Genomic DNA, 13,941 nt, shown 5'->3' with positions numbered 1-13,941 from the left:
AACGTATTATTTATTTTTTGACATCCATGGGTATTTTATTATTATTTTGTGGGGACGTTGTAGAATTTTTTTTTAAATAAAGTAATTAACGGTCTAACTTCTGACTGGTTTTTGCCCAAAAAAACAATATAAAGTCCAAAAAATATCAAAACTAACCTTTCATATAAAGCTTTCCATTTTTTTGTGGTGGTGGTGGTGGGGGGGGGGGGGTATTAGCGCACTGAATTTGATCAGATTTCAAAGGCCTAATTATCCTAGTCATTTTTTGTCATGTTTAACTTTTATTATTTGTCCGTGTTTATCTTTTGTTGAATAATTTCTAATTCACATTTCCTTTGCTGTATGTATTTAGTATTACATTTTTATGGACATTGCTGTGTTTTGCGCTTATCTTCTGTGTTTATTTAAAAAAAAAAAACATTTAAAGTTGTCCTTAATCCCATCTTCAGTGTTTGCACACATTGAATCTGCTGCATTCTCAAAATGGTCGATTCCTAGGAGAGCTAACACTGACCCTTGACTCAAGCCATTAATTCTATCCTTAAGGTTAAATCTTGTTCTGAGTAAACCCGTGGCGCAAGACCGGCTAAATAAAGGTCTGAGGATTAGCCTCACGCAACAAGCTCGGCATAGATATCTGCTTTCCCGGAGGTCACTGGTCGTTCTCTCTGCAGGTGATGACCTGCCTTTTTCTGCGCTGAGGCCAAGCAGACATGGAGCCTGCAGGAGCGCGCGCCGGCTCGCCTCCAGCTCGTGGAGCCGGCGCAAACATGTCCCTCCGCGGGTCAGCGGCGCGTGAGCCGCCGGTGGTGCGGGGAACCGGGTGGCTCTTCTCCCCACTGTGGAGTCCGAGGACCAAGAGGCGCGGCGAGAATTTTGGAGGCGAGATGTCAAGCGACCAAGCGTGGCTGGATGACCACTCGGACTTTACTAGGGCCTACTTTTCACGCAGATCTTCGGCGTAAGAATTTGTAAAGTTGGATGTTGGGTTACGAACTGAACGAAGGATGTTGGAAAATGTTAACTTTCGCTTTTTTAAGACCCTCTCTGATGAAAATCATAATTTAGTATTTTAACACTTTTTGTGGCATTTCCTGATGATTGAGGACGTGAAAACATTTAAGTTGAAATTGCATTTATGAACAGTGGCGGACTTAGCTGTTTGGGGCCCCCAAGTAAACCACAACATAGGGCCCTCTGCAGGGGTCTTTAATCTTTTTTTTTTTTTTAATTCTTACCTAGGATGAAACATCCATAAAATAACTACTTTATCATTCTAGTTTTAGACATCTTCACTGTTAATCATCTAAATGTTTTGATAAGCATCTAAAAAGTCAAATTCCATTAATTGTTAAAGAAATGTTTTTTTATGTACATGATTTTTTTCTTGACAATATAATATAATTTTTTGGATGAAAGATGTGTTACACAATCACTCTCTAGTAGGAACAAATGATGGTCTTTTGTCCTTTCCCTAGTTTTTCCGGGTTTTACCAAAGATAGCAAAGAAACAAAAATATTTTAAGACCAGTTTTGCTCATGTTGGAGGACGAATAAGAAAACTTAGCTTAAAATTGCATTTCTGAATATTTCTTTATTCAAATTGTTGTGAATCAAGAGCAGACGAAAAAATGCCATTTGAAAAAGCTTGTAAATGGGATTTAGAACCTACAAGCTCTCTGCTGTGCTTCCATCAACTTGTAAACAACAAGATCCATGGACGTCTTAGTTTTCCGGAGCTGGCATCTGGTTCAAAACTGTATGGCTGTATAGCTCCAATATTGCTCGTCATTTTTGTTGCCCTTCTAACATTTGTTCGGGGGCATCAGGGGCTGAATGTGGGCAGGGCTACTGCACACCAACAGTCCCATCCACAACACATTTTTAAGGAACTACAGCCCCTGTGTCGTAGAAACCACTGGGAATGCTTTAAAAAAATAGATCAAAAGATGATTGCAGAGGGACTCTAAATTATAGTGGGTTAAGAATCTACTTTATACATGCATAATGAGTTTTCAACTCCGGGGGCCCGAAAGTGTTGGGGGGAACCATGGTAGCTCCACCCCTGTTATTGAGTATTTCTTTACTCAAATCGTTGCGACACAGGGGCAGACAACAAGGAGAGTTTAATTGTGATGTCAAAAAATTGCTAGGTGGACCACAGTCCTTGCTCCAAGGGGAGCGGAAAGGGGACGGAGTTGCTCTGTGCCAACGGTCCCACCCACAACTCAGAGGCAAATCTCTGATTAACTACTGCAGCGAAACTATGTTGAACAAAATGGCGCAGGTTCTTAGATTTTGGCTAAAAGCTGCATAAACCACTAGGAACATTTTTTAGATCAAAAGATGATTGGAGTGGGTCTTTCAAATTTTGCTTTCAAGCGTTTCATTTTACTGTTAACAGAATGTCCTTTATAAATAATACAAAAAGAAGTGAATTGTATAACTGTGCTGTGATTTCAGGGTGAGTGTCCCCCCAGCAGATATGTCACCACTGATGTCACCAAGAATCCCCAGGAGCACCTCCGACCATTCTAAGCTGCTCCTGGCTCCTCGCCGTAGAACGTCACTTCCTGCTACCTGCTCCCACTTTGACATCTCTTCTCAGAGAGACAGGCTCAAGCCTTTCTGTTCAAATCTCAGTCCCCCTGAGTGGATGGATCAGTGGTGTCATTCTCCTTGTGCACCCCGCTCTTCTCGGTCCTCTCGTTCCTGTCTGTCTCCCTGCAGACCTCTGTCTCCCATATGCCCTACATCTCCTGATTTGCTGTGCACTCCAAAGATTTTACCCCCGGTTTCATTCGAAACTGCAGCCTGTGGGCACAATGAAGGATGCCCATGGAAGATGGGTCTCCTAGGAGGGGGCCTGACGTGGATGGGATCCGTAGCAGAGCTCTGTCAAGGAGCTGTTGACCATGTTGGGCAGCTGCTGTCAGCTGAAAGGGGTTCCCTCTCTCTCGTTAAAAAAGACTGTGACGAAAAGAGCAGCTTGGAAGAAGTGGTCGCTTTAACATCATTTGGGGGCTGCAGTGAGCACAGCCTGCACTGCCATGCACATCAGGAGCTGCTTAAGAGTATTATGGAATGCGTCTTGGCAAGGGAGGCACCAATGAACCTGAGAAATGCATCTGAGGTAAGTCTATGCACTAATGATTTGATTCATATAATTTGAGGTTGACGATATGATTTATAGTTGATATTGGTTCATTTTTAAAAATTTGATTCTATCCAATTCACTGACCTGCAATCGATACAGGACATCTTTAGCCAAGAATTCAACCAGTGTGACTCAGAGCTAAATACCAGGGTAGTTCAGTACAGTACAGGTGATGTTTTCCAGATTCCTTGAATTTCTTACAGGATAATCAAGTGTAAATATATATGTGTACAAACAACAAGTAATGGCAAATCCATTCACATTTTAGTTTGATAAAGTTCAGCCTACTGTTCCTCCACATCAAAATACTACAAAGGCAACATTATTAGAACATTCTAGAACACTGTATGGTCACATGTCTTTGCAAAATTCAAAGTGTTTCCACACGTTGGACTGAAATGATGGACCGATCATTTTTTGTTGTCATCACATGTGTGTTGTCCACTGTGAGGCACTTGGTCGTTTTTACATTATTGTAAAATAAACCTATCGTCCCTCAATCCAAATGGTATTTTCCAATATCAATAAAACTGATTGATTTCATTTTGAAACGATTTTATAATGGTATAGTTCAATTAGATTAATATCTTGCCTCAGCCAGATCGATCTGGTTGGATCGGAGGACTATAAATCGCTTCAATGGTTATGTCGATTTATCGTTACACCCCTACTATGCAAAAATGTCACAAGAGCACAGTCTTACTCTACAAAACACATGAGAAACATCCACATATGGAAGGGATTCTCCACCTAGTAGCCTACTTTCCAGGCATGTAAGAGTTTGCCAGAGAATCCCTGATTTGTAGCCACTCTTAATCCATTTAGACGTCTCTCACTGATAACTTCCGATTAGTCTTTGGGGATGGAGATGTGCTATAGAGCAGTGCACCGTTGGAGCATGCACACACACACCTATGTCGCATAAAGGTTTACAGCTGGTGCCCTCTCTAGCCCTCCTCCTCACCAGCAATGTCATTAGGGATGAGAGCCAATTCCTGGGAGAAATGAGAACAGGTAATCCTAGAAGGAATGGGGCGTGACGGAAATTTTCTGGGCTTACAAACGAATTATATCGGGTTAGGCAGCAGTTCTGTGAAAACACCTTGCAAGAACATGCATTGGACTTATAAGCATACCTGAAGAACATGGCAATTTGGTCTTATCTAAATAGTTTCTATATATGCATCTGCAGGACTTTAGGTTCAACATGGTTAACAACCAGCCATCAAACATCAAGACAGTCTTAAGTGTTCCCATCAAGAACCACAGGAGAGAGGTAATATTTCCTCTTTCTAGACCATTTTTTTTGTTGTTATTTTCTTTTCTTCTATTTATTGACAGATACTGCAAGTATTATACTGCACAGTACAGATCTGCAAGATGTTTTTCTTCTATGTCCACTCCAAGTTTTAGAGTTCTACAAAATTTTAAGGATCCAAATTTGATAAAGAAATGGTTTTGTCTGCCCAGCACTTATGTCGCACAGCACTTTGTAAAGGACATGTTTATGTTAAAAAATGAAAACTGTAAATGTGTGTTTGTGTTTCCAAACAGGTGATTGGTGTGGTGGTTATGACTAACAAAAGAAGCATCCGTGATGGGTCGCTTTCTGCCTTCACCAGCTTGGACGAAAAGGTAACATTTATGCTGTCATGAGAGATACGTTTTCTTCTTTCTGTCCCCTTTCATTTTCATCAAAGACAAGAATGTTGTGTTATTTATTGTTGTGTGCTGTGAAAATGAAATAAATAAATGAAATGAAAATAAAACGTCAAAGAATAATGCATTAAGTCCCACTTTGATCATATTTTGATCAACTTTCAAACCGTTCCTTGTGGTCTTTTAATTATTATGTCAATTTTAGCCAAAATGGAAAAAATCTGTCATTTTCTAGGATAAAGTTGCTGCACCATTGGGACAGAGCCCCCACCCCCCCTTCCCCTCACCGTTGCCAAGAACTCATAGCAGGGATCTTGTGGCCCACCCAGCATATTTTCTGGATCACAAATAGGCTCTTTTTCTTTTATTTTTTTTTTGTCTGTTTCTTATTCACAATGATTTAAATAAGGAAAAACTGAGAAATTCAATTTTAAGCTTAATTTTTTTAATATGTCCCTTATTATCAAAAAAATGCCACAAGAACATGTTAAAAACACAATTTTCATGGCAGTGGGTTTTTAAAGGATTTGTAATTAAGCATCTAATGTTATAATTATTTTCTTGTCACATCTTTTCATGTTTTATCTCTAAATGGAAATCCCCGTATTTTCCGGACTATAAGTCGCCCTTTTTTTCATAATTTGGCAAGGGGTGCGACTTATACTCCGCAGCGACTTATATTAGAAATAAATTGAAATAAATACATTGTTAACCCTCCTGTTATATTCATTTGTGAGGAACAGAGATGATGTTCCTGGGCCAATTTGATGTATGAGGTATGTTAAGGTTTAAGAGTATGATAAGTGACTCAGAGAATCAGCAAACTTTTTTTTACAGTAAGATCTTGAAGGCTAACAACATAATATTCTATTTTCCAATGATTTCATAGATTCAGAAATGCAATAAAAATGACAACTGTTTCTACAAATACAGGATGAAAACAGAGTATTAGTTGGCCAATGATGCTTCATGAAAGGAATAAATAAATAGGTTTGAGAAAGAATTACTGTGAAATTATGAGATAAACAGTCTGCTATGATTGTGTCATATGAGGTAATGAAAGTTATTAGTTCTTGGTCTCAGATTTTGTCAAATAAATTTCCCGTCAAAATGCGACTTATAGTCCAGTGCAACTTATCTGTGTTTTTTTCTACTTTATAATGCATTTTTGGGCTGGTGCGACTTATACTCCGGAGCAACTTATAGTCCGGAAAATACGGTAGGTATGAGCTTCCAGCTTTAAACAGGCCCTTATCTTCGTCAACTTTCTTCATTAGGTGTTGTCCAATCACATGGATGTGCTGGGAATGGTTCTGGATAACATCCAGCTGTATGAGAGTTCAAGACAAGAAGCAAAACGCAGTCATGTAAGACACAGAGCTACTAAGCCACAGACTTCTTTTTCTGTTTATATTTGTAGGAATGTCTAAACCATAGGAGGATTTTGATATATAATGTACATCTCTGTTTGTATAAATGACAGGCTTTGATCAAGATGGCTCAGGTGTTATCAAGGGAACACCATTCTTTTGAAGTTCTGCTGAGTAAGATGGCTGCCACCATCATGCCCTCCACAGGTGCTCAGTACTGCACCATCTTCATCCCTGCAGATCAAACGTCAGTCATTGACAATAAGGTGAACCATCCGTGGTTTGACATTTTTATTTTAACAGATCAATGAATCTGATTTTATTTTTATCTATGTTGCTGTAGCTCACTGTTTTGAGCAGATATCACTTGTTTTTGTGTCTGTGATGGACACTAGGACAGTTAACATTCTGAACCTCTGTAGGTTCATTAGTGGGTGTGTTTATATGTTCTTGGGTAAAAACAAATAAAATGGTTTAATTTATTTTTCTTGCATTATTAGTTATTATCTCCTTTTAGTTAATATTTTACATTTTCAATGATTTAGTACAAGTCAGTTGAATTTTATTCTAAAGACTGAAAGTTTGATGTTAGCTATGACTATGTGCAGTATCTTGATATAATTACAAGAAGGGAGTTGCAGTTTAATAAGGTGAAGGCAAAACCAGAGTCGATTAGTTGTCACACACCTACGTGTGGGAAATTTGCTCGGAAGCCATTTGTTGGTTTATTCCCCCAATTCAACCCCTTAATGCTGAGTGTCAAGCAGGGTCCCATTTTTAAAGTCTTTGGTATAACCCAACTGGGTTTGAACCTATCACCCTCCAGTTTCAAGACGGACACTCTGCCACTAGGCCACTGAGTTGAAAAACTACTATGTTAATGTATCATTTTCTGTGTTTAACTTGTGTTTATAATAGGTTACATTTTCGCGTGTTATACACTTGGAGTGTGAGGAGCTTGGAGCAACTTGTCAGATCTATAGAAGGTATTTTCATTTTTCGTTCCTTTTTTTATTTAGGATCCTCATCAGTATTTCACCTATTTACTGTTGTTTTTCTTTTTACACAATTCTGGAAATGTTCCTCTTTTTTAGGGAGCGCGACATCAGTGATATTGACCCATCATATGCATGTCAAACACTGAAGACTATGAAGACGCTAAATATGGCAAAATGTTCCGAAGAATCGGTGAGAAGCATTATCTGCTGCCCTGTTAGAAATGAGAGATCGGAAAATGTTATTGGTAAGTCCCTTCCTTTTAGCCGCCATTATTGAACATTAATAATTGAATCTGTTGGTTATTTTCATGGTTTCACATCACAAACTTGAATTTTGATAGTTAAAGCAGCAGCATTTTACAGTGTTTTGACTAAATTAGAAGCTGCTTGAAAGGTTTTTGTCACCGAACAATACTTTTTTTCTATCATCTAGCTGTGTGCCAGCTGATGAACAAGCAGAGCAAAGACTCTGATGACTTGGAAGCTTTCAACAGATATGATGAGTGCCTCCTGGAAGACCTGGCCGTCTACTGTGGCTTGGCCTTACAATATTCTGAGGCCGTCCATATCACAGAGGTGCGACGAGCTAGCGTAAAGGTCACACAAGAGGTAAGAAATCTAACTTAGTCATGGTGATCATGCCTTCCCAAAATGGATTTGTGGTGATACACACATACGTGTGTGTGCAATTCCACAGGTTCTGGCCTACCACATCACTGCAGCAGAGCAGGAAATTCAGGCACTGCAGGTATGCCCCTGCTGTCATTTTTAAATGCTAAAAAAAATACATTTTAACTACATTTTGAGTTTAGGAATAAACCTAGCTAAAGGTACATAATTATTATTTATTTAAAAAGAAGTCCTATCATGAAGAAGTTTAGCAGTTTGTCCTAAAATGAGCTTTTAGTTCTTTTTAATGTTGTCCTAAGCAGATGGTTCATTTGACTGCTAGCTATTCTGCTTTGCTGCTCTACTTATGGCATCATTGTCCCAGTGTTAACAGGTTTACATTTATTTTCTATCCAGCAGATCTGCAGTATATGCTTTGACACTAACGTCTAGCTAATGCTAACCACACCCTTAACCACCATATGTGCATGATAGTTTTTACATTCAATGGTTGTTACGTTCAAATGGCCCCAATGGGGGGAAAAAAAACTGTATTTTAAATGTTTGAATAACTGATCAGTATTAAAATATGAGTTTACTTTTTTTTTCAGGAAGCCCCCATCCCATCTGCTGACTCTCTAAATATTATAGACTTCAATTTCTCGGATTTTGGTTTGCCAGAAGACATGACCACTCAAGCCACCATTCGCATGTTTCTGGACCTTAAATTGGTGCAAGAATTTAACATTGATTACAAGGTAATCGGCCAACGATGTGATTACACTACAACTGTTATGGGAGCTGCAGTATTGTTGAATAGAAAATGTATATGAGCGTGATACTACGTCATAAACGATGTAATTAGCTTAGAGCAACAAAATAATTCAGTCATATTTAGGCCAAAGTTACATGAAATCACTTCAGGAATCAAACATTTAATATTCAAAGACTCTCACTGATATTGTTTTAAACATTTTTGTTGGTAAAACCTTTGCCTACTTTTTTGCATCTCTTTGCTTCTCCCTGCAGAGCCTGTGTCAGTGGGTTTTGACTGTGAGACGAGGCTACAGGAACAACGTACCATATCACAACTGGAGCCATGCATTGTGCACTGCTCAGAGCATGTTTGCTATGCTAATGTCGACAGACCAGCTTCATGTAAGTGAATGTTTGTGCCTGAAAACCAGAAATGGTTTATTTTTAACTCAAATTGATCTTTGATCACTTCAAAACATTTTAATTTTTAAGCATCCATTTTTCTGATAATGAACATACCCCTTGCTTTTATTTATGTTGCAGAACATTTTTTCCCGTTTGGAGATTTTGGCGTTGATGATAGCCACCCTTAACCATGATATTGACCACAGAGGAGTAAATAACTCCTATATAGAAAGGTAAACAGTAGCCATTCCCACTTCTTTTTTTACATTTTCCTTTTTTACTTGAAGATTATGCTTATGATTATGCCTATGTCCTTTATATATTATTTAGCTTTGTATGTTATTCAAAAAAAATTGTTATTTCTTGCCCACAACTGTGCTTTTGATTCTTTTCTTTTTCTTTTTTTGCCTCTTTTGTTGGACATATTTTATTGTTACAATAGGGGTTTTTGGATTTTCCGACAAACAGAGTGTATATTTAACCCTTTTGTATTTGAGGCTAAGCTTTATTTATAATTATTATATTTATATGCATTCCTTCTTGGACAGAATGGAAGAAAAGAAGAGAGATAGGGAGAGAGTGGGATTTTAGAGATGAGGGATAAGGGGTTAAGATGGGGGAGATGGGGGGGTGGGTCGATAATACAGAGTCATAACATAAGAATGTCATTAGTAAATTGCATGACTTATTTTTCAAATACACACGCCAACGAATAGTCTGTTTTAAGTATATTCATACATTAATGATGGGAAATTTATCTCACAAGACTTATGCAAACAGACAGGTCCACAAAAGATTTAAAGAGGGGTTTAAAAACGGTACCCATGCCCATATTTGTGCAAAAGTGAATAAGCAGGTGGGTTGAATGAATGTGTGCTTCTTAGAGTGTACCTTGATCCCACTGAGGGCTCCAGTAAAGGCAAGAGGCCCGGCACCCCACACCCCAAAGCTCGGGGCAGACTGCGCAGCATCCCGGCCGATCCAGGCATCCAAGAACCTCACTGTCAGACAAAGACCCTTCAATTTATAATCACGTTTATTTATCCTTTTTTTTAGTGCACCGCCTCTGCCACACTGTGCAGCTTGACCTGGTGCGTCTTGCTCTGGTGGGGGCTGGGAGATGGGGTTCCAGCGGCACTAGTCTATGTTGGTTCTTGACCAGTTTCTTTTCTTTCTCTTATAGGACTAAACAGCCATTGGCTCAGTTGTATGGACACTCCTCCCTGGAGAACCATCATTATAACCTCTGCCTCTTCATTCTGAACAATACTGTAAGACCCATTCACTCTCAATTTTATCATTTATTTTCACTAGTCCACTTTTCTCTACTTTTAAATGGCGACAGTGATTAAAAATATATATTTAAAGGATAAAAAACATGCCAATCATGCTAAAAATGCAAATCTGTTCAAAAAATGATTTTTTTATCACTTTCTATTCTGCTTGTTAAGAAGTTTTAAAAATGGAGCAGTCAACATTTGTGCTATCTTATGACTCCACCCTTACATTGACGTGTTCTCCCTACCATGACAAAGGTGGATAAGGGGGGAAAGATTTCATGTAATCCATGGACACCAGTGAAGATCACAAATCGTTGCAGAAAAACGTTCAGCCCACAACTGTCTTGTGGGGTCTAGATGACCCCACTCCCAATGTTAAATTGCCTTGGATAGCACATGGGTGACATTTTCATTCTGAACCTAAAGCGTTGGTCAGTGGTTTTCAAATCCAGGCCCGGAGGGCCGGAGTCCTGCTAGTTTTGCAGAATCCCTGCCTTATTTGCTACTGATTACCTGGATCAGGTGTGTTTAGTCAATAAGGGGTTTCAATGGCAGGTTGGTTGGAAAACATGTTGGACATCAACCCCCAAGGCCTGGATTTGGGGACCCCTGGCGTTGGTGCTGTATGACACTAAATTACCTGAAAGATATAATGAAAATTAGATATTGGTCTTTCTTTGGATTTATTTATTTTATCAACTTTAAAGAAAACGATCTATTGAATAAAAATACACATAGTCACATCTGGGTTTTTTCAGAAATGATTAGATAATTATTAATAATTAATAATTATTTCTTTTTTTCTCTTATGGTTAATAAGTGATGCTCTCATGTTCTCTCAGGGAAGTCAGATACTCCGAAGTTTGTCATCAGAAGATCACAGGAACGTGCTTCACATGGTCAAAAGGGCAATCCTTGCCACCGACCTGAACGTCTACATGCAGTATGCTCAAGCATCAAAAGTCAAAGTAGCTGAAGCCTTGGTTTAAAATGTAAAACAACTTTTTATTTTGATTTTTTTTTTAGAAGAAGAAAAGAGTTCTTTTCCCTTGTTGAGAAAAACAGGATGAAATGGAAATGTGAGAAGCAAAAAGATTTGCTAAGGTGAGGGGGATTTCTGGAAAAGAAAAATCTCAATATAAAATTTTTTGTGAACAAATGCTGTGAGTAACAGTTTATGTGTTATTTTTGTACATGACAGGTCAATGCTGATGACAGCTAGTGATCTTTCTGCTATCGCAAAGCCTTGGCCTGAACAGAAAAGGGTCAGCCTTGCATTAAAGCCAACACTTTTTCTCTGAGTCATCATAATCAAAACCATAACCTCTGTCTCATCTCTGCAGATTGCCAACCTGGTGGCCATGGAGTTCTTTGCCCAAGGGGACAAAGAGAGAGAAGAGTTCAAAATCAGACCCATTGTAGGTTGTGGGAGCATCAGTTTGTCCTGACTTTACAAAGAATTCTTCTACAGTACGATATATTATAGCCAAATCAAATGCAAGGACGAGGACATTTAAATGTGATGTCTGTTGTCATGTGCCAAAGCATGGATTTTTGTATGGAGTCTGAACGTTTTTCACATAAACTCGAAATGATATCTTTGCAACAAACATTTCCTAAAAAAATATCTATTTATAATAAAATGTCACTAATTTCTATTAGCTTTAAAGTTACATTCCTCTAATTCTCATTTTAGGTTTTATTTTCTATTATATTATATTTGCATCATCAAGGGGACTAATGTTCACTTTGACTGAATTAATGGGAACAAATGATTTGATTTGACTAAATCTATATGTGAATTATGTCTGGTTTTACTTTTATTTTATACAAGATCCTGTCTTAACAACTCCATAGGTTGACTTCATATAGAGACCAAGTTCCTTTATTAAGAGGCTATTTTCATCTCAACAGGACATAATGAACAGAGAAAACAGCACACGCCTGCCACACATGCAAGTAGAGTACATCGATGAGATCTGCTACCCGCTCTACAAGGTTAATGGTGGTGATGTGTGTTGAAAGTTTGCCAAAATGATACTCCGTAAAACCATGTGTTGTATATTTATTCATGTAAAGTTCATGCATTTCCATTCCGCCCTAATGCACCATTGTTTACATCCTCCCCAGGCTGTGTCCCAACTGTTTGACGCCTGCTCTCCTCTGAGAGATGGATGTGTGAAGAACAGAGAAAATTGGCTGCACTTTGCTGAGGACACTGAGGAAGAAGAGCATGGCAAAAACGTTTGAAAGAAATCTAAGAGATGAAAATTTGATGTTTAAAAGATTCCAAAAAATTCTTACAGCAAGCAGCTGCTTGCTGTTTTTCTTTGACCCGTAATGCCTAAAAACTTAGATGGAGCCCATCAACGGTTGAGACACGTGTCATCTAATGCTGCAGTATGTGCCACATGGTAATACATAAAACAAATTTAGAAAATTCATTATGCTGCAGTTGTCATGGTGCCTCTGTCAGACTCCTCCCCCCTCTCCTCTCCGCTTGGTTCCTGATTATCCCCAGCTGCTTCCACTCACCTCATCGACACACCTGCCTTCTTAAGGAGCTCCAGGATCTTCATTCACCGCCAGTCCGTTGCCCCTGATGGTGCATATTTGGCCTCACGTCAAGTTCATGCTTTGTTGCCTTGCCTTAAGCCAAGTAGTTAACATATGCTGTCTTACCTGTCTCCAGGAAACCTCAGCCACGAGTGGTCACCCACAGCAGCCGTAATCCGGACTCCTCTACTGGTCTGTTCCCTCCATCCTCACCACGAGCCTCTGCCGAACCAGCTGCCTCACGAAACGGACCCACGCTGCCGACTCCAGACCCGAACGAGCAGTTCCACCAGTGACGCCACGAGCCGCAGTTACATTCTCGGACCTCCAGTAACAGTTACCTACCTGTCTGGCCATCATATTAAATCTACCTTCTCGCCAAGACATCTCTGTCCTGTGTCTCATTCCGGGTTTCAGCATCTGGGTCTCAGTCGTTCTATAGTCATGACAGAACGGACTGGCCATAATCCCGACCCAGCTGACCCGGAGGGACTCAGATTAGCCGTATCCCAGCAAGGCATATTGCTTGGTCGCCAGGCCGACGCCCTATCCCAGATGGCCGCGGCCCAACAGGACCTTTTTCATCGCCTGGACGGTTTGACACAGACATTGAACAATTTAACCGGACATTTTTCCCATGTTCCAACAGATACGGTTCAAGCTACGGCTAACTCGGCTACTTCCGTTTCCGGATCACCCTCCGCTCACGAAAACATCCGGCTGCAACCGGAACCATTTACTGGTGACGTCGAAGCCTGCGGAGGATTCCTCCTCCAATGCGAGCTGATTTACCAACAAGCCCCCCGTCATTATCAGTCGGATCACAGTAAAATATCACTGATCGTCAACTCTCTACGCAATAAAGCCCTCCAGTGGGCCCAGGCTTTCCTCTCCTCCAATCCCATAAGCCACCTCACTTATGAACGTTTCCTCAGAGAGTTCCAGTTAATTTTCGACCAACCACGTAAACAGGACGAAGCAACCCGTCGGTTACTCGCGCTCAGGCAGCGTAACCGCTCGGTGAGTGAACACGTTATAGATTTCCGTATTCTGGCGGTCGAGGCAGGCTGGCCCGACGCAGCTTTGAAGGGGATCTTTTACCAGTCTTTAAATGAACAAATTAAGGATCATCTGTGTTCTCAACCCGAAGC

The 13,941-nt window shown here is 39.9% G+C and overlaps 1 protein-coding gene across 1 annotated transcript; it reads left to right on the top strand.

The window, feature by feature from the left end:
* The first annotated feature begins 641 nt into the window (after nucleotides 1-641).
* On the top strand, nucleotides 642-12,691 carry LOC101167929 (cGMP-specific 3',5'-cyclic phosphodiesterase-like). The gene is made up of 20 exons (XM_023956281.2): nucleotides 642-961; nucleotides 2,464-3,133; nucleotides 4,350-4,433; nucleotides 4,712-4,792; nucleotides 6,094-6,183; nucleotides 6,300-6,452; nucleotides 7,105-7,172; nucleotides 7,281-7,429; nucleotides 7,618-7,793; nucleotides 7,882-7,932; nucleotides 8,405-8,551; nucleotides 8,823-8,951; nucleotides 9,093-9,187; nucleotides 10,138-10,225; nucleotides 11,077-11,177; nucleotides 11,261-11,338; nucleotides 11,436-11,499; nucleotides 11,578-11,652; nucleotides 12,149-12,232; nucleotides 12,365-12,691. Exons 1-20 carry the CDS (start codon nucleotides 714-716, stop codon nucleotides 12,482-12,484), a joined length of 2,751 nt encoding a protein of 916 aa, XP_023812049.2. The 5' UTR covers nucleotides 642-713; the 3' UTR covers nucleotides 12,485-12,691.
* Nucleotides 12,692-13,941: the final 1,250 nt, after the last annotated feature.

This window comes from Oryzias latipes, assembly GCF_053564925.1.
Source record: "Oryzias latipes strain Hd-rR chromosome 1 unlocalized genomic scaffold, Olatipes_Hd-rR_3.1 chr1_Y".
Classification (NCBI taxonomy): Eukaryota; Metazoa; Chordata; class Actinopteri; order Beloniformes; family Adrianichthyidae; genus Oryzias; species Oryzias latipes.
This window is presented reverse-complemented; position numbering and strand designations above follow the sequence as displayed.

What these genes read in the sequence shown, in the direction of transcription:
- LOC101167929 (XM_023956281.2), top strand. Translation starts at nt 714, where the DNA reads ATGGAGCCTGCAGGAGCGCGCGCCGGCTCGCCTCCAGCTCGTGGAGCC. An exon ending in CTTGGCCTGAACAGAAAAGG is followed by an intron (nt 11,500 to 11,577) that starts GTCAGCCTTGCA and finishes TCATCTCTGCAG; the next exon opens with ATTGCCAACCTGGTGGCCAT. An exon ending in AGTTCAAAATCAGACCCATT is followed by an intron (nt 11,653 to 12,148) that starts GTAGGTTGTGGG and finishes TCATCTCAACAG; the next exon opens with GACATAATGAACAGAGAAAA.